The sequence below is a fragment of the Oncorhynchus masou genome, chromosome 32 (assembly GCF_036934945.1).
Source record: "Oncorhynchus masou masou isolate Uvic2021 chromosome 32, UVic_Omas_1.1, whole genome shotgun sequence".
Taxonomy (NCBI): domain Eukaryota; kingdom Metazoa; phylum Chordata; class Actinopteri; order Salmoniformes; family Salmonidae; genus Oncorhynchus; species Oncorhynchus masou.
The window spans coordinates 16,676,768-16,702,609 of NC_088243.1; the positions used below are offsets into that span (position 1 = coordinate 16,676,768).

General features: G+C 43.2%; 1 protein-coding gene across 2 annotated transcripts in view; it reads right to left on the minus strand.

The window, feature by feature from the left end:
• LOC135525628 (actin-histidine N-methyltransferase-like) overlaps positions 1-25,121 on the minus strand; it is a 45,925-nt gene extending 20,804 nt beyond the window's left edge. The window contains exons 1-7 of one of the 2 annotated variants that reach the window (XM_064953363.1): positions 25,026-25,121; positions 17,185-17,295; positions 14,668-14,798; positions 14,381-14,473; positions 12,726-12,874; positions 11,960-12,032; positions 11,540-11,796 (exon numbers count right to left, since the gene is read on the minus strand). In XM_064953363.1, the coding sequence (XP_064809435.1) occupies positions 11,540-11,796; positions 11,960-12,032; positions 12,726-12,874; positions 14,381-14,473; positions 14,668-14,770 (675 nt within the window). In that variant the 5' untranslated portion in view covers positions 14,771-14,798; positions 17,185-17,295; positions 25,026-25,121. The remainder of the gene's footprint in view (positions 1-11,539; positions 11,797-11,959; positions 12,033-12,725; positions 12,875-14,380; positions 14,474-14,667; positions 14,799-17,184; positions 17,296-25,025) is intronic. The other variant, XM_064953362.1, reaches the window with a different exon arrangement.
• Positions 25,122-25,842: the final 721 nt, after the last annotated feature.

Here is a 25,842-nt window from a genome sequence, read left to right on the forward strand (position 1 = left end):
AGAAGGAAATGGAGTGAGGAGAGAAAGAAAGGGATAGATGGAGAGAAAAGGAGTGAGGAGGGAAAGAAAGGGATAGATGGAGAGAAAAGGAGTGAGGAGGGAAAGAAGGAAATGGAGTGAGGAGAGAAAGAAAGGGATAGATGGAGAGAAAAGGAGTGAGGAGGGAAAGAAGGAAATGGAGTGAGGAGAGAAAGAAAGGGATAGATGGAGAGAAAAGGAGTGAGGAGGGAAAGAAGGAAATGGAGTGAGGAGAGAAAGAAAGGGATAGATGGAGAGAAAAGGAGTGAGGAGGGAAAGAAGGAAATGGAGTGAGGAGAGAAAGAAAGGGATAGATGGAGAGAAAAGGAGTGAGGAGGGAAAGAAGGAAATGGAGTGAGGAGAGAAAGAAAGGGATAGATGGAGAGAAAAGGAGTGAGGAGGAAAAATGAAGGAAATGGAGTGAGGAGAGAAAGAAGGAAATGGAGTGAGGAGAGAAAGAAAGGGATAGATGGAGAGAAAAGGAGTGAGGAGGGAAAGAAGGAAATGGAGTGAGGAGAGAAAGAAAGGGATAGATGGAGAGAAAAGGAGTGAGGAGGGAAAGAAGGAAATGGAGTGAGGAGAGAAAGAAAGGGATAGATGGAGAGAAAAGGAGTGAGGAGGGAAAGAAGGAAATGGAGTGAGGAGAGAAAGAAAGGGATAGATGGAGAGAAAAGGAGTGAGGAGGGAAAGAAGGAAATGGAGTGAGGAGAGAAAGAAAGGGATAGATGGAGAGAAAAGGAGTGAGGAGGGAAAGAAGGAAATGGAGTGAGGAGAGAAAGAAAGGGATAGATGGAGAGAAAAGGAGTGAGGAGGGAAAGAAGGAAATGGAGTGAGGAGAGAAAGAAAGGGATAGATGGAGAGAAAAGGAGTGAGGAGGGAAAGAAGGAAATGGAGTGAGGAGAGAAAGAAAGGGATAGATGGAGAGAAAAGGAGTGAGGAGGGAAAGAAGGAAATGGAGTGAGGAGAGAAAGAAAGGGATAGATGGAGAGAAAAGGAGTGAGGAGGGAAAGAAGGAAATGGAGTGAGGAGAGAAAGAAAGGGATAGATGGAGAGAAAAGGAGTGAGGAGGGAAAGAAAGGGATAGATGGAGAGAAAAGGAGTGAGGAGGGAAAGAAGGAAATGGAGTGAGGAGAGAAAGAAAGGGATAGATGGAGAGAAAAGGAGTGAGGAGGGAAAGAAGGAAATGGAGTGAGGAGAGAAAGAAAGGGATAGATGGAGAGAAAAGGAGTGAGGAGGGAAAGAAGGAAATGGAGTGAGGAGAGAAAGAAAGGGATAGATGGAGAGAAAAGGAGTGAGGAGGGAAAGAAGGAAATGGAGTGAGGAGAGAAAGAAAGGGATAGATGGAGAGAAAAGGAGTGAGGAGGGAAAGAAGGAAATGGAGTGAGGAGAGAAAGAAAGGGATAGATGGAGAGAAAAGGAGTGAGGAGGGAAAGAAGGAAATGGAGTGAGGAGAGAAAAAAGGGATAGATGGAGAGAAAAGGAGTGAGGAGGGAAAGAAGGAAATGGAGTGAGGAGAGAAAGAAAGGGATAGATGGAGAGAAAAGGAGTGAGGAGGGAAAGAAGGAAATGGAGTGAGGAGAGAAAGAAAGGGATAGATGGAGAGAAAAGGAGTGAGGAGGGAAAGAAGGAAATGGAGTGAGGAGAGAAAGAAAGGGATAGATGGAGAGAAAAGGAGTGAGGAGGGAAAGAAGGAAATGGAGTGAGGAGAGAAAGAAAGGGATAGATGGAGAGAAAAGGAGTGAGGAGGGAAAGAAGGAAATGGAGTGAGGAGAGAAAGAAAGGGATAGATGGAGAGAAAAGGAGTGAGGAGGGAAAGAAGGAAATGGAGTGAGGAGAGAAAAGAAAGGGATAGATGGAGAGAAAAGGAGTGAGGAGGGAAAGAAGGAAATGGAGTGAGGAGAGAAAGAAAGGGATAGATGGAGAGAAAAGGAGTGAGGAGGGAAAGAAGGAAATGGAGTGAGGAGAGAAAGAAAGGGATAGATGGAGAGAAAAGGAGTGAGGAGGGAAAGAAGGAAATGGAGTGAGGAGAGAAAGAAAGGGATAGATGGAGAGAAAAGGAGTGAGGAGGGAAAGAAGGAAATGGAGTGAGGAGAGAAAGAAAGGGATAGATGGAGAGAAAAGGAGTGAGGAGGGAAAGAAAGGGATAGATGGAGAGAAAAGGAGTGAGGAGGGAAAGAAGGAAATGGAGTGAGGAGAGAAAGAAAGGGATAGATGGAGAGAAAAGGAGTGAGGAGGGAAAGAAGGAAATGGAGTGAGGAGAGAAAGAAAGGGATAGATGGAGAGAAAAGGAGTGAGGAGGGAAAGAAGGAAATGGAGTGAGGAGAGAAAGAAAGGGATAGATGGAGAGAAAAGGAGTGAGGAGGGAAAGAAGGAAATGGAGTGAGGAGAGAAAGAAAGGGATAGATGGAGAGAAAAGGAGTGAGGAGGGAAAGAAGGAAATGGAGTGAGGAGAGAAAGAAAGGGATAGATGGAGAGAAAAGGAGTGAGGAGGGAAAGAAGGAAATGGAGTGAGGAGAGAAAGAAAGGGATAGATGGAGAGAAAAGGAGTGAGGAGGGAAAGAAGGAAATGGAGTGAGGAGAGAAAGAAAGGGATAGATGGAGAGAAAAGGAGTGAGGAGGGAAAGAAGGAAATGGAGTGAGGAGAGAAAGAAAGGGATAGATGGAGAGAAAAGGAGTGAGGAGGGAAAGAAGGAAATGGAGTGAGGAGAGAAAGAAAGGGATAGATGGAGAGAAAAGGAGTGAGGAGGGAAAGAAGGAAATGGAGTGAGGAGAGAAAGAAAGGGATAGATGGAGAGAAAAGGAGTGAGGAGGGAAAGAAGGAAATGGAGTGAGGAGAGAAAGAAAGGGATAGATGGAGAGAAAAGGAGTGAGGAGGGAAAGAAGGAAATGGAGTGAGGAGAGAAAGAAAGGGATAGATGGAGAGAAAAGGAGTGAGGAGGGAAAGAAGGAAATGGAGTGAGGAGAGAAAGAAAGGGATAGATGGAGAGAAAAGGAGTGAGGAGGGAAAGATAAACACAAAACAGTGAAATGTCATCATGCTGCTGCCTAACATCCTAAAAACAGTGTGTGAAATGTCATCATGCTGCTGCCTAACATCCTAAAAACAGTGTGTGAAATGTCATCATGCTGCTGCCTAACATCCTAAAAACAGTGTGTGAAATGTCATCATGCTGCTGCCTAACATCCTAAAAACTGTGTGAAATGTCATCCTGACGCTGCCTAACATCCTAAAAACAGTGTATGTTAGCGTGGTGTATGTTAGCGTTTGTGTGTGTTAGCGTCTGCGGTGTGAGGATTAGGGTGGCGTTAGCCCCCCATACATCACTGTCAACTTAATGTGTTGTGCCCAGCAGACGTCATCAATCTGCTTCATCAATTTGGGTGACAGAGAACCACCAGTGCCACAGAAATCTACATTTAAAGCCCCACACTGGACGCCTCCACGGGCTCATTTCCAACCGAGCAGGAGGTAGAGGTGGAGGGAGAGGACTAGTACAATACGCAGCTAGAAAGAGATATAGGTGGGCGAGATAAGGGTGTGGTGGAGGGGGGAAAGAGGGATAAGTAGAGATGGAGAGAGAGAGCAGAGCACCTGTGCTTCCCCAACATGCAAAGTGAGCTGCAGCAAAAAGACTCCAGTTCAGTAGGAAGGAACCCACAGTAAGACACGTAACCAGGGCTCTCTCCACAGTAAGACACGTAACCAGGGCTCTCTCCACAGTAAGACACGTAACCAAGGCTCTCTCCACAGTAAGACACGTAACCAAGGCTCTCTCCACAGTAAGACACGTAACCAAGGCTCTCTCCACAGTAAGACACGTAACCAAGGCTCTCTCCACAGTAAGACACGTAACCAAGGCTCTCTCCACAGTAAGACACGTAACCAAGGCTCTCTCGTTGTTACACACACACAGAGCGGTATTTAGCTCGGGCTGCGGTGGTAAAGTTATAAGCAAGTGGTCACATTTCTCCCCCTGGGTGGATGGCTGGGTGTGTGTGAGGTGTGTGTGTGTGTAATAGAGACAGTCCGGCAGTGACAGATTTATCCCAACAGTAAAGTGAGGAGAATCACACTCACAGGGCCAACCCTAACCTACTCCCCTCAACACCCACACGTTTCACCTGACACAACCTACCCCCTCAACACCCACACGTTTCACCTGACACAACCTACCCCCTCAACACCCACACGTTTCACCTGACACAACCTACCCCCTCAACACCCACACGTTTCACCTGACACAACCAACCCCCTCAACACCCACACGTTTCACCTGACACAACCTACCCCCTCAACACCCACACGTTTCACCTGACACAACCTACCCCCTCAACACCCACACGTTTCACCTGACACAACCTACCCCCTCAACACCCACACGTTTCACCTGACACAACCTACCCCCTCAACACCCACACGTTTCACCTGACACAACCTACCCCCTCAACACCCACACGTTTCACCTGACACAACCTACCCCCTCAACACCCACACGTTTCACCTGACACAACCTACCCCCTCAACACCCACACGTTTCACCTGACACAACCTACCCCCTCAACACCCACACGTTTCACCTGACACAACCTACCCCCTCAACACCCACACGTTTCACCTGACACAACCTACCCCCTCAACACCCACACGTTTCACCTGACACAACCTACCCCCTCAACACCCACACGTTTCACCTGACACAACCTACCCCCTCAACACCCACACGTTTCACCTGACACAACCTACCCCCTCAACACCCACACGTTTCACCTGACACAACCTACCCCCTCAACACCCACACGTTTCACCTGACACAACCTACCCCCTCAACACCCACACATTTCACCTGACACAACCTACCCCCTCAACACCCACACGTTTCACCTGACACAACCTACCCCCTCAACACCCACACGTTTCACCTGACACAACCTACCCCCTCAACACCCACACGTTTCACCTGACACAACCTACCACCTACTAGTAGTTAAATATAAGTTACTACTTTAACTCTTTGACATATGTCCACTTAAATGACAGGGTGTCCCCAAATATTGAAGACAGGGGATGGAATAATACCCCAGGTAGAGTGCAGCCTCCTCCCTCCCCCTGGTTTTGACAAAGAAGTGGTAGTGGGATGGAGGAGCAGCGTTGAGCCTCGTCCTGCTCTGCTCTGACAGCCATTAAAAGATAAGCGTCTGGACTAGCGGATGGATCCTAGTGGGAGAGGTGTAGTGTCGACGTGGAGCCCAGCAGCCAGGCCAGATCCTGGGCTGGACCCTGCCTGCTACCAGCCTGTGGAAGGTTAGATAGATATCTGGAGCTCCTCAGAGAGGAAAGGGAAGATTAGACAGATACCTGGAGCTCCTCAGAGAGCAAAGGGAAGGTTAGACAGATACATGGAGCTCCTCAGAGAGCAAAGGGAAGGTTAGACAGATACATGGAGCTCCTCAGAGAGCAAAGGGAAGGTTAGACAGATACATGGAGCTCCTCAGAGAGCAAAGGGAAGGTTAGACAGATACCTGGAGCTCCTCAGAGAGCAAAGGGAAGGTTAGACAGGTACCTGGAGCTCCTCAGAGAGGAAATGAAAATGACACCACTGGGACACAAAAAAAAATAATCTCATCACACCATTCGCCACAAACACACACATTCCATGGTTACTTTGCATTGGTTTGCTGCATACTGAGGTCACCTTATGAGGTCCACATATTCAGCTTCTGGATACTCAAACACACAGTTACAAACTCATACAGTCCCATTGGAAGGAAGAGGCACTCTTCTACTTCAGATGGCCTGCTACACTCACTTGGTTCTACTCCAGATGGCCTGCTACACTCACTGGGTTCTACTCCAGATGGCCTGCTACACTCACTGGGATCTACTCCAGATGGCCTGCTACACTCACTGGGTTCTACTTCAGATGGCCTGCTACACTCACTGGGTTCTACTTCAGATGGCCTGCTACACTCACTGGGTTCTACTCCAGATGGCCTGCTACACTCACTGGGTTCTACTCCAGATGGCCTGCTACACTCACTGGGTTCTACTCCAGATGGTCTGCTACACTCACTGGGTTCTACTCCAGATGGCCTGCTACACTCACTGGGTTCTACTTCAGATGGCCTGCTACACTCACTGGGTTCTACTTCAGATGGCCTGCTACACTCACTGACAACAGCCTATCCCATCCCACCTTCACTGGGGGGTGATAATCTATAGGAGGGAGACACAAGCATTAAAAACTCACTGACTGACTACCCAATTCTAACACAAGAGGACTGTGTGTGTGTGTGTGTGTGTGTGTGGGGGGGGGTAGAGGGTAGTCCCAGCCACTCAAACATGTACGGAAGGTACAATCAGGTCAATTCAATTCAAAGTCAATGCGACAACATAATTTTCCAGCCCGGTCATCTGCGGCCACCCGCCTTGAGAGAGAGAGAGGCTGACATTGACAGTAGTCATTACATTGACACCGGCTCCCAACCTGAGCGGAGGACATGACAGAGGAAAGAAGGAGGGGGGTTCAAAAAGAGGGAGGGATGAGAGAGGAGAAGTAGAGGAGAACAAAAGGAGAGAGCGAGAAAGAGCAAAGATGTGAGAGGGAGTGTGGAGAGGGGGAGGGGCTGAGAGGAGATGTAGTGAAGAAGAGGGGAAATATGGACAGTACACACACCTTTCACAAACACGCCCTCTAAAGAATACATCGCTCAAATCAACCCAGAAGGAGAGTTCAACTACAGCACCATGGCCATGAGGCTTCCAACACATCTTCATTAGAACATAGTGGAATATTACTGATGCTGCTGGAACCACCACTCACCTTCTATTTTATTATCATTACCACAGTTGTTTTGTTTCCTTATGGTTTCTTATTGAGTCTTTGGTTTAGAGCTACAGTATATAACACTTATTATATAATTATTAATAATGTGATGTTATCAGTATTATTACATGGTAACAGACACCCAACTATACCTATAACTCACTATTACCATCTAGTGGGCATTGATGGTACTGTCTTTTCAGAGACAGGCCACCTGCTGTCTGTCAAGGCAACAAAACAGCACATTTCTGTCAAGTCGCACCCACTTTATGATTCACTCTTCTGCTTAATTCAGTCAATTGTATGAAAGCAAATATTGCAGGGACAAAAGTAACTAAAATGCTTCACCTTGATAGCAGGGATTGGCATGAGTACTCAAGTTCTCCATTCAAGGTTAATATTAGATTACTAATGAGTAATTAGCAAGTGAAATGTACGATCCTGACAAAAATAAAAGTATATCTTAGACATGTTTACTTTTTGTAGAGTATGTGAAGTACATTGAAAATATGTTTAAAATGACAAGCCTTAAATATGGTTTGATGAATGGGTACTAGCAAGGACTAGTAATAAACCATCTCGTTCAACTGAGAACTAACATTTAATCAAAAAACATGTCAACACACACACCACACACAAGTCCAGATCAACCAAGAGACAATGACAAACATGAACTATTGCCATCATGAATATTTCATATTTAATGTCTTGACAGTAATGTGAATGTTGTTCTCTTCCCTAGTTGACAGTTATTTGATGACTGAGTCAGACACACAAAGCATCCCAACTAAAGAAAGTACAAATCATTTGGAGAAAAATATTATTTTTTATTTCTCCTTCTTTGATAAAGAGACTAGAGAACCTAGAGTAGTCTAGTCTCTGTCCCAAATTGCACCCTACTCAATACATAGTGTATACATTTTGACTAGAGCCCTATGGCTCGAATGCACTATATAGGGAATAGGGTTACATTTAGGATGCATCCCTAGTCCTCATTGGTTTGATCAAAGGGAAAGCAAACATGTCAGTTAATAACTTCTAATTAGCATACTGGGAGAGCGATTTGCATCACAATTTGTCTTGCGTTTCTTCTAAATCATAATAAAATGTAATCACATTGTCTCTCCGTTTTCCTGACTGAAGGTACAGCTACCTACCTACAGATAAACTGGACCTTTCAAATTAAATAGCTATGGAGAGTAGAGGTACTGGCATCAATCCCTAAGAAAAGCACAGTTGGCCATTTAACCATTGTGAATGTTCTATCTATGAAGCCTTTATAATACTATGCTGCTCTCATTGAGATTTGAGTCATATTTTGCTTGGGAACCTTGTGAAAGATGAAATGTGAATAAATATCAATGTGTTGTATTGTGGTAAATAGTACACATCTACAAACACCGTATCCCAAATGGCACCCTATATAGTAACTTCTTTTCACCAGAGCCCCATGGACCCTTCTCAAATTTAGTGAACGATATAGGATGTATCCACACAGGAGTGGTCTTCAGTTCAGACCAGTGGTATTAAAGTTGTAGGGGAACAGCAGTGGGAGAGGCTAAAAAAATATTTTTATGATTTTTTTTTAGGAACAACATATTAAGAGTACAGATTATTGTATGGAACAATATATAAACGTTTTTGAGAAAGATCATTTGAAGAAAACATATTTTTGTAGTAAATGTATTTATTGGTTTATTTTCATTCTGATAAGAGATGAAAATGTAATGAAAATATTTTTTTTTAAGGTTGTGTCATTAGATTTGGGGTCGGGTCACGAGAAATTGTTGTGAAAAAAAATTGGGTTCCCCAGAAATTCTGGCAGAAAAACATTAGGTCCCCGCTGAGTTTGAATACCACTGGTTCAGACTGTAAGAGGTAAAAAGCTCCCCCTGTTGGTTACACTGTGGTATTTAAAAGACAAGTTCCCTGCCACTTTCTATGCTACTGGCAGCTTATCAGGCCTTCTGAAATTGGGTGCAAGAGGCCATTCTGCAGCTGCTCTCCTCATCTCCCTACAGCTGGAAACCTCTTAAAACCTGATCCCTCTCGCTAAGTACGCCTCGAAGCACACCACACATTGACAGATAGGTGGATGGGCAGAGGGAGTGATAGAAGGACGAGGAAGAAGGGCCAGAGAAAGACAGAACAGAGAGAGAGAAAGAGTCCTGACTTTTAACACAAGCCAAATGAACCCAGCCCAGAGATTTACTCTGTACCTAGCTTCAAGGTGAATGTTCTACAGCTGAGTCTTTAAGGATATAAATCAACTTACCATACCAGGCTTTAGAACTGAGGGTTTGACCATACAGTCCCTAAGAACTGGGCTCTGAAACGGGCCAATCTTGTAAATACCGGATCTCTATGGCAAGACACTTCATTGACCCAAGTGTCGTCAAAATCGGGCAAGTGCTGTCAGATATCTAGTGTGACTAACATACGAACGGACGGAATGAGACAGATCCACATTCCCCTCCCCACTTTCATCGTCGGGGGGGACAATGAATACTGTCTGGCACAAAAACATGAAATCACCTCTACTCCTCAGTCTGCCCATGGAAAAGACACACTTCAGACTACTTAAGGAAAAAAAACACATCTATACTCCTGTCTATCCATGGAACACACACACATCTATACTCCTGTCTATCCATGGAAAACACACACATCTATACTCCTGTCTATCCATGGAAAACACACATCTATACTCCTGTCTATCCATGGAAAACACACACATCTATACTCCTGTCTATCCATGGAAAACACACACATCTATACTCCTGTCTATCCATGGAACACACACATCTATACTCCTGTCTATCCATGGAACACACACATCTATACTCCTGTCTATCCATGGAACACACACACATCTATACTCCTGTCTATCCATGGAAAACACACACATCTATACTCCTGTCTATCCATGGAAAACACACACATCTATACTCCTGTCTATCCATGGAAAACACACATCTATACTCCTGTCTATCCATGGAACACACACACATCTATACTCCTGTCTATCCATGGAACACACATCTATACTCCTGTCTATCCATGGAAAACACACACATCTATACTCCTGTCTATCCATGGAACACACACACATCTATACTCCTGTCTATCCATGGAAAACACACACATCTATACTCCTGTCTATCCATGGAAAACACACACATCTATACTCCTGTCTATCCATGGAAAACACACACATCTATACTCCTGTCTATCCATGGAAAACACACATCTATACTCCTGTCTATCCATGGAACACACACACATCTATACTCCTGTCTATCCATGGAACACACATCTATACTCCTGTCTATCCATGGAAAACACACACATCTATACTCCTGTCTATCCATGGAACACACACACATCTATACTCCTGTCTATCCATGGAACACACACACATCTATACTCCTGTCTATCCATGGAACACACACACACATCTATACTCCTGTCTATCCATGGAACACACACACACACATCTATACTCCTGTCTATCCATGGAACACACACACACACATCTATACTCCTGTCTATCCATGGAACACACACACACACATCTATACTCATGTCTATCCATGGAACACACACACACACATCTATACTCCTGTCTATCCATGGAACACAGACACATCTATACTCCTGTCTATCCATGGAAAACACACACACATCTATACTCCTGTCTATCCATGGAACACACACACATCTATACTCCTGTCTATCCATGGAACACACACACATCTATACTCCTGTCTATCCATGGAACACACACACACACATCTATACTCCTGTCTATCCATGGAACACACACACATCTATACTCCTGTCTATCCATGGAACACACACACATCTATACTCCTGTCTATCCATGGAACACACACACACACATCTATACTCCTGTCTATCCATGGAACACACACACACACATCTATACTCCTGTCTATCCATGGAACACACACACATCTATACTCCTGTCTATCCATGGAACACAGACACATCTATACTCCTGTCTATCCATGGAAAACACACACATCTATACTCCTGTCTATCCATGGAACACACACACATCTATACTCCTGTCTATCCATGGAAAACACACACATCTATACTCCTGTCTATCCATGGAAAACACACACATCTATACTCCTGTCTATCCATGGAACACACACACATCTATACTCCTGTCTATCCATGGAAAACACACACATCTATACTCCTGTCTATCCATGGAAAACACACATCTATACTCCTGTCTATCCATGGAACACACACACATCTACACTCCTGTCTATCCATGGAACACACACACACATCTATACTCCTGTCTATCCATGGAACACACACACACAGAGGATTGTGTGTTTCACATACCCGTGACAAACATGTTTCAGGATTTTTGCAAAGTCAGCAGCACCTCATATTGTGCAAAACCTGTGCAGACAGACAGTATCACATCCTTTCTGCTCACAATGTTTTGCAATCTGTTCAGGGTAGTGTTGAATTAATATTTGGTTGTAGATGCAATGAAATGCAGCTATTACTATAAAATACCAAATGACTTTGTAGGGACAGAGCACTACCACTCACCTGGATGACCTTGTAGAAGTAGTGAATAGCAGAAACAGTTAGAACATGACTGCTTCTTCAGAAATCCAGTGACTGAGTACCTTTCTGCCACTCACCTGGATGACCTTGTAGAAGTATGCGTACTGCCGTGCAGTGTTCTTGTACTGGCTGAGGACATCCGGGATGGCTTGAGTGGACAGCAGGTGGTGTACCTCTTCCTCCTCGTAATATAGGGGGGTGTCGTAGTCCCCAGGGAGGGTCTTGATGTAGGGCAGCCAGGGGGAGGAGGGGTCAGCCCGCTCACACAGCAGGTGGAGGGCCAGGGTCACGTTACCCATGGCTTGGAGAATACGGTCCTGGCTGTACAGGGGACCTGGGGGGGGAGAGGGACGGTTACATAAATAATAGAGTGGTGTGTGTGTAGGGGCCCTAGGGGAGGACACAGGAGGGGGGTTCAAATGTCAGAGGACAAAAGCCTTATAGTCAATGAAGAGTAGGATGGCATCACAGTACAATTGCCTAACACTTCCACTAACCCAGGACAGAGTTCTTGGCTGATTCCACAGTCATCAGCATCGTCCTGGGGATCCACAGAAACAGCTCCTCTGCCTGAGAACAAAATGGACAATGACATAAAATATGGGAGAAAAGTTTGGCCCGGTGATTTCAGTCTACCTCAGGCTTAATGGAATGGAAGTGTTCATTGTGCTTTTAAACTCTTTCGACAGTGTTACGTCACTGATTAAACTTACACCAAGACACAGAGCACCTGGGCATCATTAGAACAGCTCTGCTTGTTCGATCAGCTATAAGTGGCAGCCATTTTCAAATGTTACTAATAACAAGAACACCAACTGGAACTGTCATTCTCTTTCTGGTTCCTTCTATCCACAGTGGAACCAGTGTCGTACTTACTAAACACCATAGGGAAGAAAACTAATCAAAACAGGGAGGCACTACCTGCACTTGTCCAATGAGAAACTCTCATTTCAGTTGCTAAAATGTTTCGTAATGTTGTGGTTTAATAGGGAAATTTCACCTCAGGGTTTACTATGAGCAGACAAATACACAGAAAGTCTAAACTTCCTGATTCTACCAGTGAAATTAAAATAAGCTTGTTCTAGCTTATGGTGTGGAAAATTCAGATGTTTATGACAAAAACCTAATGTTGTTAATACAGTAATGACTATATACCAGTGGCAGATCCAGGGTGAAATGTCCCTTTAATGAAAACGACCCAGGTGATGTTTCACCCTGACAACTACTGCCAGGAACAGAGTCAGTCCAGTTGTATGGACCCACCTTGATGTCCTTGGTGGCCCTGAGGCCGAAGCCCTCGCCAGCGAAGTTAGCGATCTCAACCCCTTCGCAGGAAGCTCCACTCTCCTGAGCCCACGCCATCAGCTCCGGGAAGAACTCCTCTCTGCTGCCCTCAAATATCACAGAGATACCTGAGAGAGAGAGACACACTTATGATTCAACTATTCATATTTAAACTATATAGACCATGGCTCAAATCAAGCTGTATGTGTCTCTGTCTCTCTCTGTGTCTGTGTGTCTGTGTGTGTGTGTGTGTGTGTGTGTGTACACGCTTTACTCAAATCAAATGTTATTTGTCACATACACATGGTTAGCAGATGTTAATGCGAGTGTAGCGAAATGCTTGTGCTTCTAGTTCCGACAATGCGGTAACAACCAACAAGTAATCTAACTAACAATTCCAAAACTAATATCTTATACACAGTGTAAGGGGATAAAGAATATGTACATAAAGATATGAATGAGTGATGGTGCAGAGCGCATAGGCAAGATACAGTAGATGGTATCGAGTACAGTATATACATATGAGATGAGTATGTAAACAAAGTGGCATAGTTAAAGTGGCTAGTGATACATGTATTACATAAAGATGCAGTAGATGATATAGAGTACAGTATATACGTATGCATATGAGATGAATAATGTAGGGTAAGTAACATTATATAAGGTAGCATTGTTTAAAGTGGATAGTGATATATTTACATCATTTCCCATCAATTCCCATTATTAAAGTGGCTGGAGTTGAGTCAGTGTGTTGGCAGCAGCCACTCAACGTTAGTGTCGTTAAAGTCTGGCCTTGAGATAGAAGCTGTTTTTCAGTCTCTCGGTACTATACTTGTGAGCAATGTTCCCTCAAAACATTTTCTGACACTGAGCAAATCTCAGGTGTGCCGAGCCAAAAACTTGAATGTTGTGAAAATGATGTGCAACTTCCGGTGTGCGTTTCCTGTGAACACAGGCTGTACCCGCTTTAAGTTACAGTTTAGCAGTAGTCAAGTAGGCTACTGTGGCTATTTGATAATAATTAAGGCCTATCAGAGTGGCCTACCATCAAAAACAATGGAGAAAATGCATCCCATAACATGGAATATAGCTGTTCTTTAATTCAGCCTACATTGGAAATATCTGTTTGATCCTTCTGTGTTCAACGTAGGTCTACATTCCATAAAAAACATACAGGGCTTGACGTGAACCTATTTATTCACTTGTCCTTCAGACAAGGTGACAAAAAATGTTGTTGTTTAATGCAAGAAACCACTTTCCAAATTAAAATGAAACATTATTACAGAGAATCAGACAAATTATGCTACCCTCTGCCTATTGGCTACATAGCTTATAGCTTAACATAGCTTAACTCTTGAAAGTTGAGTGAAGTTCAATCTCGTGCTTCTCTGTGTGGGCTGATAATTATTCTGTGAGGAAGTCCCGGAGGAGGTGCGCGCCTGCGCGAGGCTTAGGGGGAACATTACTTGTGAGTAACATTACTTGTGAGTAACATGAGTCCTCACAAGAACTTTAAACCAACTAAAATTCAGAGAAGTGAGAACATTTTGCCGGTCCTCACTTAGAAAAAAAAGAGGCTATTTTAGGCTTAGGGGTTAGGGTTAGAATTAGGGTTTGTCTGTGATCCAGCCTACCTTTCTGTTTCTTCCTGATCTTCTCCACCAGTCCTCGTATCTGGATATACTCCTCCCACTCTTTCCCTGGAGAAGGGGCAGCACTGCTGCATTCTAATGGGATAGACATACATATCACACGATAAGTTACATAGCTACAAAAATCACATAAAGCCTGTTTCCCAGACACAGATCAAGCCTAAGAACTCTCAATGGAACATGCTTTTTATTCTTATGGCTCCTAGTCAAAAGTAGTACACTACATAGTGGAAATGGGTTGCCATTTGGGACGCAGCGTTGGAACATACTCTGTAGGAGGTCTGAGATTAGGTTCATCATCTCTTTGGGAGAGACCACGGCTGTGGCGCCTGTCCCCGACTTCTGAGTCTTCACTCTACTCTTCCTTCCCATGGTGCAGCTGGTCAGATCAGGGTAGGGACTGAGAAGGAGAGACAGACAACACTAAGTCAGCTGGTCAGAGCAGGGCTGAGGAGGAGACAGACAGCACTAAATCAGCTGGTCAGAGCAGGGCAGGGGAAGAGAGACAGACAACACTAAGTCAGCTGGTCAGAGCAGGGCTGACGAGGAGACAGACAGCACTAAATCAGCTGGTCAGAGCAGGGCAGGGGAAGAGAGACAGACAACACTAAGTCAGCTGGTCAGAGCAGGGCTGAGGAGGAGACAGACAGCACTAAATCAGCTTGTCAGAGCAGGGCAGGGGCAGAGAGACAGACAACACTAAGTCAGCTGGTCAGAGCAGGGCTGAGGAGGAGACAGACAGCACTAAATCAGCTGGTCAGAGCAGGGCAGGGGAAGAGAGACAGACAACACTAAGTCAGCTGGTCAGAGCAGGGCAGGGGCAGAGAGACAGACAACACTAAGTCAATCACTCATCTAAAGAGGATTCTTGAGAGAGACAGGAAGAGAAGAAACATGACAAAAATCACATTTCTTAATCAAAACAAACCGGGTTTTTTTGTGCAGGTCGTATTCACAGACGAAGAAAAAAGAACTGAAGCAGTGAGGGACAAATTACATGAACCAATAAAAACATGCTCCAGTGTGTACTAATTAATGACCCAGTCAACAAAATAGGGTAAGTGTTCCATTTCCAGCGCTCGTGAGCACAAAGAAAAGTTGTATCTACATGCAATGGCCACTAGAGGGCACAAGACACTGCAAAATCTAAACTGGGCCAATGCCTTCAGAGTTAAAGGGATACTTAAGGATTTTGGCATGCTTGTACATCCAGACATTGAGCTAATGCTAGTTAACATTGGCTCACGAAACTACCTCTAACTTCCTTCATACTAGAAACAGAGACATAAAAATGGTATCCTCACTGCCAAAATCCCAAAGCATCCCTTTAATGTCGAAGCTTCAAGTGGTTGGCTGGGCATGTAAAACAAGAGGATATTTTTGTTCATATTGGCTCAATATCAATCCCACATCTACTCTTGATAGCTAAGGGGAAGAACAGGTGCCTATATAGAAATCATACACAGATTTCTCAAGAGAAAACATTCAACTGTGCTTTAATACTTCAACTGAGAGGACATTACATCATCATAACAGACTACTATGATATTAGCCAAGTATCCGGTATGTATCCTGTATACCCATTGTTTGTGTTTCTGCAGGTCAACAAGCCTTTCCTGAGAAAACTGAAAGAAAAATTATACTATTCTGCTATGTCATCCTGATTAACACATTTTGATATGCTGATTTACATTTACATTACATTTAAGTCATTTAGCAGACGCTCTTATCCAGAGCGACTTACAAATTGGTGAATTCACCTTCTGACATCCAGTGGAACAGCCACTTTACAATAGTGCATCTAAATCATTTAAGGGGGGGGGGGGGTGAGAAGGATCACTTTGGCTTGAAATGAAACCACTTTCTGTCAAAATTAGAAACGTGTAATATCTGAAAGTCCAGCATTAGCTAGCTACATTATCTTACCTGTAGACATCAACATGCATCAAGGATGCGTCTCCCTGTCAGGAATGCCATGCCACGGATGCCCTTAGTTTGAAGATGTAATCCAGAGACTGGTGTTTCCTCCATCTCCTTAGCTATCATACTCTAATTCCACTGATTTCAAAACTCAGTCCTCCAGAAAGTGGAGAACAACACTTATGCAGGTCCACTACAAAATATATTTATATATTTTTTAAAAGACACGTTTGACAGCATTACCAACACAGACTGACGAGTTCAAATAGACAGAAGCCTTCAATATGGCAGACCAATCCGAATTCCTCTCTCTCTTATGTCCAGCCCACTCACTATCTCAGCCAATCATGACGAGTGGGAAGGTTGCTCTCGTAAGGGCATTGGGCTAAAAATGGTGTACCAGCAGTTCTTGGCTGATAACCTTGTCCTTATGCAAGTGTGGAGTAGGCTATGCACTACTGTCCCCGCCTGTTGTACTGGGGAATCTAAATTCTAGAGGCTTAACCAACACTGGAAAAAAATTACGTTGTTTCAACTAACTGGTTCCACAGCCTTTAATTATTATTATTTATTTTTTTACTCTCAACTTTTCAGTCAAAGTGTTACCTGAACTTAACATTTTTAGTTGTCCCAAACTTAGCTCCAACATGAGAAAACGTAGGCAAAAATTCAGTCACTTAAAATGATTTGTTTACACAAATTGTTTCATATGTTCATTCAATTAGAAATGTATATTTTATTTACTTTTTATGCGGTGGAACTAGTTACACCACAGCATACACATGTTTTCAACGTACATATTTGACACACATGATTGCATTGTGCATGTTCATTTATAGACTCATTATTATTCAACATGTTCTCACCTGGGATTTGAACTCACAGCCTCTTGGTTCACAGCATTCCAATCTTCCTGCGACACCACCTTGTGTGTCAATGACTGAGTTCAAAACGTATTCAAAAAGTAAATATCAGCTCTGTTAAAAATACAGTCAAAGAAAATATTTAGCAAACTGATTAAGGAGTAAAAAAAACAGAATAATATGCTCCACCAACAGTAGACAATTATACGGAAAAACCTCAGATGGCTTAAATAATAAATCAAATGAATGATGAGAGAAAGGTCAGATTACTTAATAATGACACAGATGTGGTGGCATAGCAGGAAGGTCAGAATGCCATGAACCAAGAGGTTGTGAGTTCAAATCCCAGGTGAGGACATGTTGAATAATAATGACTGTATAAATGAACATGCACAATGTAATCATGTATGTTAACGTGTGTCAAATATGTACGTTGAAAACATTGTATGTTAAAAAGCACAGCTTATGTGCATGTAAGCAGTTGCACAGATATTTTTAGTTAAGATGCACAAATAATAATTAATAGCTGATCCAACAATTGAGACAAGTTGAGCAAACATAGTACTTTAAATTGACTGAATTTTGGCCAAAATTCTCAAATTGGAGATAAATTTGGGACAACATTTTATTTTTTTGTTCAGGTAACACTTGGACTGAAAAGTTGAGTAAACAAAAAAGGATGTGGAACCAGTTAATAAATAATAATTTGTGGGTGTTTATTTTTTTTACAGTGAATATCTGAGTGTAAACATTCTAGAATGTTCTTAGTTTTCAGTCTAGTAGTGAGCGAGATGAACGTCTCATGCAAAAGAATACCAGTAAAAGGCATTGCCATGGTAACCTGTGCCTTTGCCAGATTAAAACAGCCTTAAGCAGTCAGTAGAAATAAACATGGTGTCACACAGAGAGAGAAACTAAAGTACAATGCCTGTGTCCCAATGTCACAGGCCTACTCTAGTAAACCGACAATGTACAGGGCTCTACAATGCTACAATTTTCAGGGCATATGGTGCCTACATATTTTGCTGTGCTACCTGGAATTTGTCATTTGGGATTAAAGATTTTTGTAAGGATTTCTTCGCTTTCCCGCAGCCTCGGTAGTACGCAAAAGTGGTGGCACAGAAAGAAAGGACAAGGTAGAGCTTCTTCAGGAGATGAGCTTCAAAAGTAGCTATGATTCATAGTCTGTGTTTACACAAGCAGACAATTTGGATATTTTTTTCCACTAATTGGTCGTTTTACCAATCACATCAGATCTTTTCACATCAGATCTTTTTCAGAGCTGGTCTGATTGGTCAAAAGACCAATTAGTGGAAAAAATATCCGAATTGGGCTGCCTGTGTAAACACAGCTATGTAGGCCCAATTTAGACTATATCGCAATCTTAAAAATGTTTTTTTCTGGGGCTCCTAAAACCTGTATTTTGTAATTGCTGTCAATTTGTATCACTAAAAAGGGCCAATCTCTACTAACTACATACATTTTTGGACTTATCAATGAATGATATAAACCCATTCAGTGTTTCCCTTTCGTGCAGTTGTGCACCAACACTGCAATTACATGTTTTAATTCTGTGTAAACTTAAAACAACTACAACCAGATATAATATATGTAGAAAATATAAATGGGGTAATATACATATTTTTTTTAAATCAGATCATTTTTGAGGACTAACAATCACCAAAATAAAAACTAGACAGTCAGGGAGAATCTAAAATTCCCCAAATGTCATGGCATGTGGCCCCCATTGATTTTGTTATAATGTTTTAGTCACTCAGATAGCATAAACACACATAGGCATGGCAAAATGTGTAGAATTGCAGCAAATTAGCTTTAAAAATTTCAATTCTCAGCCCCATGAAAAAATGTATAGAATTGCAGGACTCCGATTCCGATTTACGCTGAGTATCCGATTTTTCACTTTGAAATGTATGCAAAAAACATTTATTTCAAAAGTTTAACAAACCATACACCTCTATGCACAAACGACAAACAATTTTATTTTATTTACTGTGTAACTTTGTATCTGCAGTCCTTCCAGTAAATGTGTTTTTTGGCAAATTAGCAAATTGTTAAAAGTAGTCATTGTGCATAGAATTGTATGGTTTGTTAAACTGAAATCAAATGGTTTTACTTTGGCATACATTTTAAAGTGAAACATCTGAATCTCAGCGTAATTCCTTTACCATGGAACTTGCCCTCGGGTGAATGAAACTTCATCTTTTGTAAAAATTAAACCAGAAGTTATTTTTTAATTTTTTAACAGTATTAGGCTGCTATGTCCTTCACATTGGCATACTGATTGCTTTAAATAGCCATGGTAGTAGTGTCAAAGTTCAGTTAGCATTACATATGTGGACATTTTAGGAGTCATGTTTATTCATCATTCCCCTCTGCAGCTGCCTCGCTCCCTTCCCTCTCCGTCTCTCTACTCACCCTCTCAAGTCCAGCCTTCTCTACTCACTCACCCTAACTTCCTCTCTCTCTCCATCTCAAGTCCAGCCTTCTCTACTCACTCACCCTAACTTCCTCTCTCTCTCCATCTCTCTACTCACCCTCTCAAGTCCAGCCTTCTCTACTCACTCACCCTAACTTCCTCTCTCACTCTCTCTTCACTTTCTCTGTCACCTTTTAAACCCTATTCCTCTCAGAGGAGGCTGGTGGGAGGAACTATAGGAGGACGGGCTCATTGTAAAGACTGGAATGGAATAAATGGAACGATATCAAACATCAACATATGGAAACCACGTTTGCCTCCATTCCATTGAATCTATTGCAGCAATTACAATGAGCCCATCCTCCTATAGTGCATGCCACCAGCCTCCTCTGATATCCTCCCGCTCACTTTGTCAACTGCTCTTCTTTGAGGCTCCTCGCAAAGGGCAAAGAAATCCAACTCAAACCACCATCACAACAGTTCAAAATCATTTTTGGCAGCAAGAAACCTTACTTTCCGACAGCACATCTGCTCTGAAGGGAAATAAATGGGCACAGAGTGTGCCTGCCTTTCACAGACACAGCAGCACCACTGTATACATGTGCCAGTTGAAATAAAGTTGATGCTGCCACACAATTTAGGCTTATTCCAGGTAATATTGGGGACAAATGACAAATAAGACACAGTGGGACAGCTGCTTGTATGGTTATGGGTGTATTCCAAACAGTCCTATGGGCCCTGGCCATTTGAGATGGAACCTATGGCCTAGCCAAGAGCTAGGTGCAGGGCCAAGGAGGACAGCTATGTCACAGCACCGTGTAACGGCCTGCCGTTATCCTGTTCTTAACATTCAGGCTATAGGCTGACGACAGTGGCTGGAGGAGTGAGAATAGAAGTCTCCTAAATCCTTTTAACAACATGCATGGAGTAGTGACATACACTGAGATTATAAATCAAAAATCTAATGCAAAGGTAACGTCTTACAGGAATCACTTTGGTAGATACGTAGTGTGACATCCTAACTCAGTTTAGTCAGGCTGACTGCCATCAGTGGCTGGGGGGTGACAGAGAATGGGAGGCTTTTAATCATTCAACAGCATTCAGGGACTGACCAACAAACATATAAACTCAGCAAAAAAATTAAATGTCCTCTCACTGTCAACTGCGTTTATTTTCAGCAAACTTAACATGTGTAAATATTTGTATGAACATAACAAGATTCAACAACTGAGACATAAACTGAACAAGTTTCACAGACATGTGACTAACAGAAATGGAATAATGTGTCCCTGAACAAAGGGGAGGTCAAAATCAAGTGTGTGTGGCCACCAGCTGTATTAATTACTTCAGTGCATCTCCTCACGGAGTACACCAGATTTGCCAGTTCTTGCTGTAAGATGTTACCCCACTCTTCCACCAAGGCACCTGCAAGTTCCCATACATTTCTGGGGGGAATGGCCCTCACCCTCTGATCCAACAGGTCCCAGACGTGCTCAATGGGATTGAGATCTGGGCTCTTCGCTGGCCATGGCAGAACATTGACAGTCCTGTCTTGCAGGAAATCACGCACAGAACGAGCAGTATGGCTGGTAGCATTGTCATGCTGGAGGGTCATGTCAGGATGAGCCTGCAGGAAGGGTACCACATGAGGGAGGAGGATGTCTCCCCTGTAACGCACAGCATTGAGATTGCCTGCAATGACAACAAGCTCAGTCTGATGATGCTGTGACACACCGCCCCAGACCATGACTGACCCTCCACCTCCAAATTGATCCCGCTCGAGAGTACAGGCCTCGGTGTAATGCTCATTCCTTCGACGATAAACGTGAATCTGACCATCACCCCTGGTGAGACAAAACCGTGACTCATCAGTGAAGAGCGCCAGTTCTCTCTGGTCCAGCGACGGTGGGTTTGTGCCCATAGGCGACGTTGTTGCCGGCGATGTCTAGCGAGGACCTGCCTTACAACAGGCCTACAAGCCCTCAGTCCAGTCTCTCTCAGCCTATTGCGGACAGTCTGAGCACTGATGGAGGGATTGTGCGTTCCTAGTGTAACTCGGGCAGTTGTTGTTGCCATCCTTGTACCGGTCCTGCAGGTGTGAGGTTCAGATGTAACGATCCTGTGCAGGTGTTGTTACACCTGGTCTGCCACTGCGAGGACGATCAGCTGTCCGTCCTGTCTCCATGTAGCGCTGTCTTAGGCATCTCACAGTACGGACATTGCAATTTATTGCCCTGGCCACATCTGCAGTCCTCATGCCTCCTAGCAACATGCCTAAGGCACGTCCATGCACATAAGCAGGGACCCTGGGCATCTTTCTTTTGGTGTTATACAGAGTCAGTAGAAAGACCTCTTTTCATAACTGTGATCTTTATTGCCTACCGTCTGTAAGCTGTTAGTGTCTTAACGACCGTTCCACAGGTGCATGTTCATGGATTGTTTATGGTTCATTGAACAAGCATGGGAAACCGTGTTTAAACCCTTTACAATGAAGATCTGTGAAGTTATTTGGATTTTTACAAATTATCTTTGAAAGACAGGGTCCTGAAAAAGGGACATTTCTTTATTTGCTGAGTTTATAAAGGTGGTGTAGAAAGGAATCACTTGGGTGATATTAAACATCACTGTTGGTGTCTGGGATTTGGGACAGCCTAAATGTGACATTCAGATCTCAATTAAACAGTGTGCAGGCTAAACTCCAACCCTCTTCTTCCACTCAAATGGACAAAGGCTTTGACCCCCTTTCAGTGATTTTGGCCACAAGCATGCCATGTTATTGTTCACTAGCTCTGGCCCTTGACACTGTTTGAAAGGCTGCCAAGAATCCTCCACCAACACAATCAAGTATGCATCCATTAGGACCAACCAGACCAAATGAGGCATCAGTGAATCAAAGTTCCAAACCCTAAACTACCCTACTGTAAGTCACAAAATGGAGGTGTGATAGTTCCCTCTAAAAATCAACATTTATTGATTGTTGTCAGACCCTCCATTTGGCTGGATCTCCACAACCAACATACAGTTGGTTATTGTCCTGTTGAAAGGTGAATGTCTCCCAGTGTCTGTTAGAAAGCAGACTGAACCAAGTTCTGCTCTAGGATTTTGCCTGTGATTAGCTCTATTACGTTTACAGCCTCCTTTGGGGGCTGTAATCGCTGCCAAAGGTGCTTCAACACCTTCAATCTTGTTTCTCATGGTCAGAGTCCTTTAGGTGCCTTTTGGAAAACTCCAAGTGGGCTGTCATGTGCCTTTTACTGAGGAGTGGGTACCCTCTGGCCACCCTACCATAAAGGCCTGACTGGTGGAGTGCTGCAGAGATGGGAGAACCTTCCAGAAGAACAACCATCTCCAGAGAGTAACTCTGGAGCTCTGTCAGTGGCCATCGGGTTCTTGATTACCTCCCTGACCAAGTCCCTTCTCCATTTAAGAATGAAGGAGGCCATTGTATTCTTGGGGACCTTGCTGAGGACATTTGTTGTGTACCCTTCCCCAGATGTGTGCCTCGACACAATCCTGTCTCGCAGCCCTACGAACAATTCCTTCCAAGCCACGAGTTCGTTTTTGCTCTGACATCCACTGTCAACTGTGGGACCTTATATAGACAGGTGTGTGCCTTCCCAAATCATGTCCAATCAATTGAATTTACCACAGGTGAACTCCAATCAAGTTGTAGAAAGGATGATCAATGGAAACAGGATGCAACTGAGCTCAATTGAGTCTCATAGCAAAGGGTCTGAATACTTATGTAAATAAGGTATTTACATTTTCTTGTTTTAATAAATTAGCAAAAATGTTTAAAAACCTGTTTTCACTTTGTCATTATGGGTATTGTGTGTAGATTGATGAGGAATTTTGTTAAATTAATCAATTTTAGAAAAAGGCTGTAACATAACAAAATGTGGAAAAAGGGGTCTGAATACTTTCCGGATGCACTGTGGGTTTGCTACAACCTAGCCTAAAAATTCAAGTTTATAACGTAGGTGCACAGGTCAAGATACAAATTGGAGTAATCAAGGTGTGTTGGTTAGCCTTAGCCAGCTAGCTATCAAGGTGTGTTGGTTAGCCTTAGCCAGCTAGCTATCAAGGTGTGTTGGTTAGCCTTAGCCAGCTAGCTATCAAGGTGTGATGGTTAGCCTTAGCCAGCAAGCTATCAAGGTGTGATGGTTAGCCTTAGCCAGCAAGCTAACATAAATATCATTCCTCTCTGTTTGAGCCGGGTGTTTGAGTAGGCAAAATTAGCTAGCTAAGTAAGTGGAAAAAATAATGAAATATGGAGCTCTCTTGCTGCTGCTTCAACTTAATTTTTGAAGAAATTAATTTGTTCAAAACTGGCCTCCCTCTCTTTGAGAGAACTACTCACCACATGTTATGCACTGCAGTGCTAGCTGTATTCTCTGATCCTTTGATTGGATGGGCAACATGTCAGTCAATGCTGCTAGAGCTCTGATAGGTTGGAGGACGTCATTTGGAAGTCGTCATAATTACTGTGCAAGTCTATAGAAGGGTGTGAGAATCATGAGCCTCCTAGGTTTTGTATTGAAGTCAATGTACCCAGAGGACAGAAAATAGCTGGTGACGTGAATGTATAGTACAGCTGTATCTAAAAAAGGATAACTTTCTAAATGTTTCAATAGGATGGTCCTCCCCTTACCCTTACTGAGGAGCCTCCACTGGTTTAAATATCACTCTATTCAACATTCTGCCTTGTAGAGACTTGCATTTTTTTATAGCAACTTCTTTCAGACTGAGAGCATGGAGTAACCATGGTAACAGTCTGATGTTTTGACAAGCTATCCACCAATCCAGGATTGTTGAACATTATAAAAAGGGCTTTATTCATCCTGACTTCCCTCGGGGAAGCTTGTTGCTTTAAACTAGCTAATCAATTCCACAGTACTGGCTAGTTCGCAGGATAGCTAGAAAGCAGTTGACACTCACTGGCCACAACAGTTCCCTTTAAAACAATTTCCCAGACCAACTGAACAAACTAGCTTTTCAGCTTGGTCTGTCAAGCTATCTAGCGAGCCAACTGAATCACGCCATCAAACTGGCTAACAGTCGTGGTTTTGCAATGTACTGTTGCAGACGAGCCCATTCATTTCCCTTGTCCAAGAAACATATCGTAGAATGTGATTATCAAACTAGTACGTTAAGGTCTCTCGCTCCTTAGTATATAGAAATGGGAAACAACCTGCAACAATAGTGTTTTTGAAAGGCAAAATTATAACACACACTTGCTAGTTAGCTAACCAGCTAGCTTGGCTCGCAAATACGAAAGCGACGTTCGCGCCGCAATGCAGGAGTGACAGGTAAAGCTTTAGCTAAATGACAAGCATAATGACGAGTAATATCAAACAGTAATTACATGCACATAATTGCTAATAACTTGCTTTATAAACTAAGTTACCTTGTAATTGAGTACAGTAGCTAGTTCCTCTCCTGTCAAACTGGAATTCAAGCCTCTTGCACAAGGTAGGGGAGCAAAACCTAACGTGGATGTTGATTTGGGCGAGCCACGAATGTAACATATTTTTTCTAACGATTTGATTGGATCACAAACGTTCTACACCCACGTAAACAATGTTTTTTTTCTTGATTTGTATTGGTTGTTGGAAAGTGTGCGCTTCTTCATTTCTCTGCCTATTGGCACATCTTTGACGGGTTCTTCGTACGGATTGGTCAAAATGATCAGATTTCGCGAATGGCAGTTTGGCTTCGGAACGTCAACACAAAAACCATCCCTTCGTGGTTTGTGATTGGACGTTTACTTCAGGGGATTTAAAAGTATCATAAATTGTTATTTTTTTTCCGGCGGGTCGCTTGAAAAGTCTTACAAAGCGGTTTTGGAGAGCGTGAAATCTGGTGGAGGTGGTTGAGCAACATTTGATTGTGACTGGAGCAGAGATGAATGGAAAGGTAGGAGGTATGAGTTTAGAGTGCGGGATGAGTCTATTGGTGGAAAGGGTGGAGGTTTAAAATTATCACACTGCATTGTTCTTGGGATAAATGCTCTGACTCTGTAGTTAATCTACTCTAACTGCACTTGAGTAGGGAGAGACTCCATATCAAAAAAGAACAGATAGACTCTTCACTTTTTCACCATTCACCACACAATTCATTTGACGTGCTTCAAACACTCCAGGAATACTTGTTATCTCTTCAAAATCGACTTCCAACGAGATGTCAGACATAACCCCCTTGAGGGGTGCCCTGTTCCGAAGAGA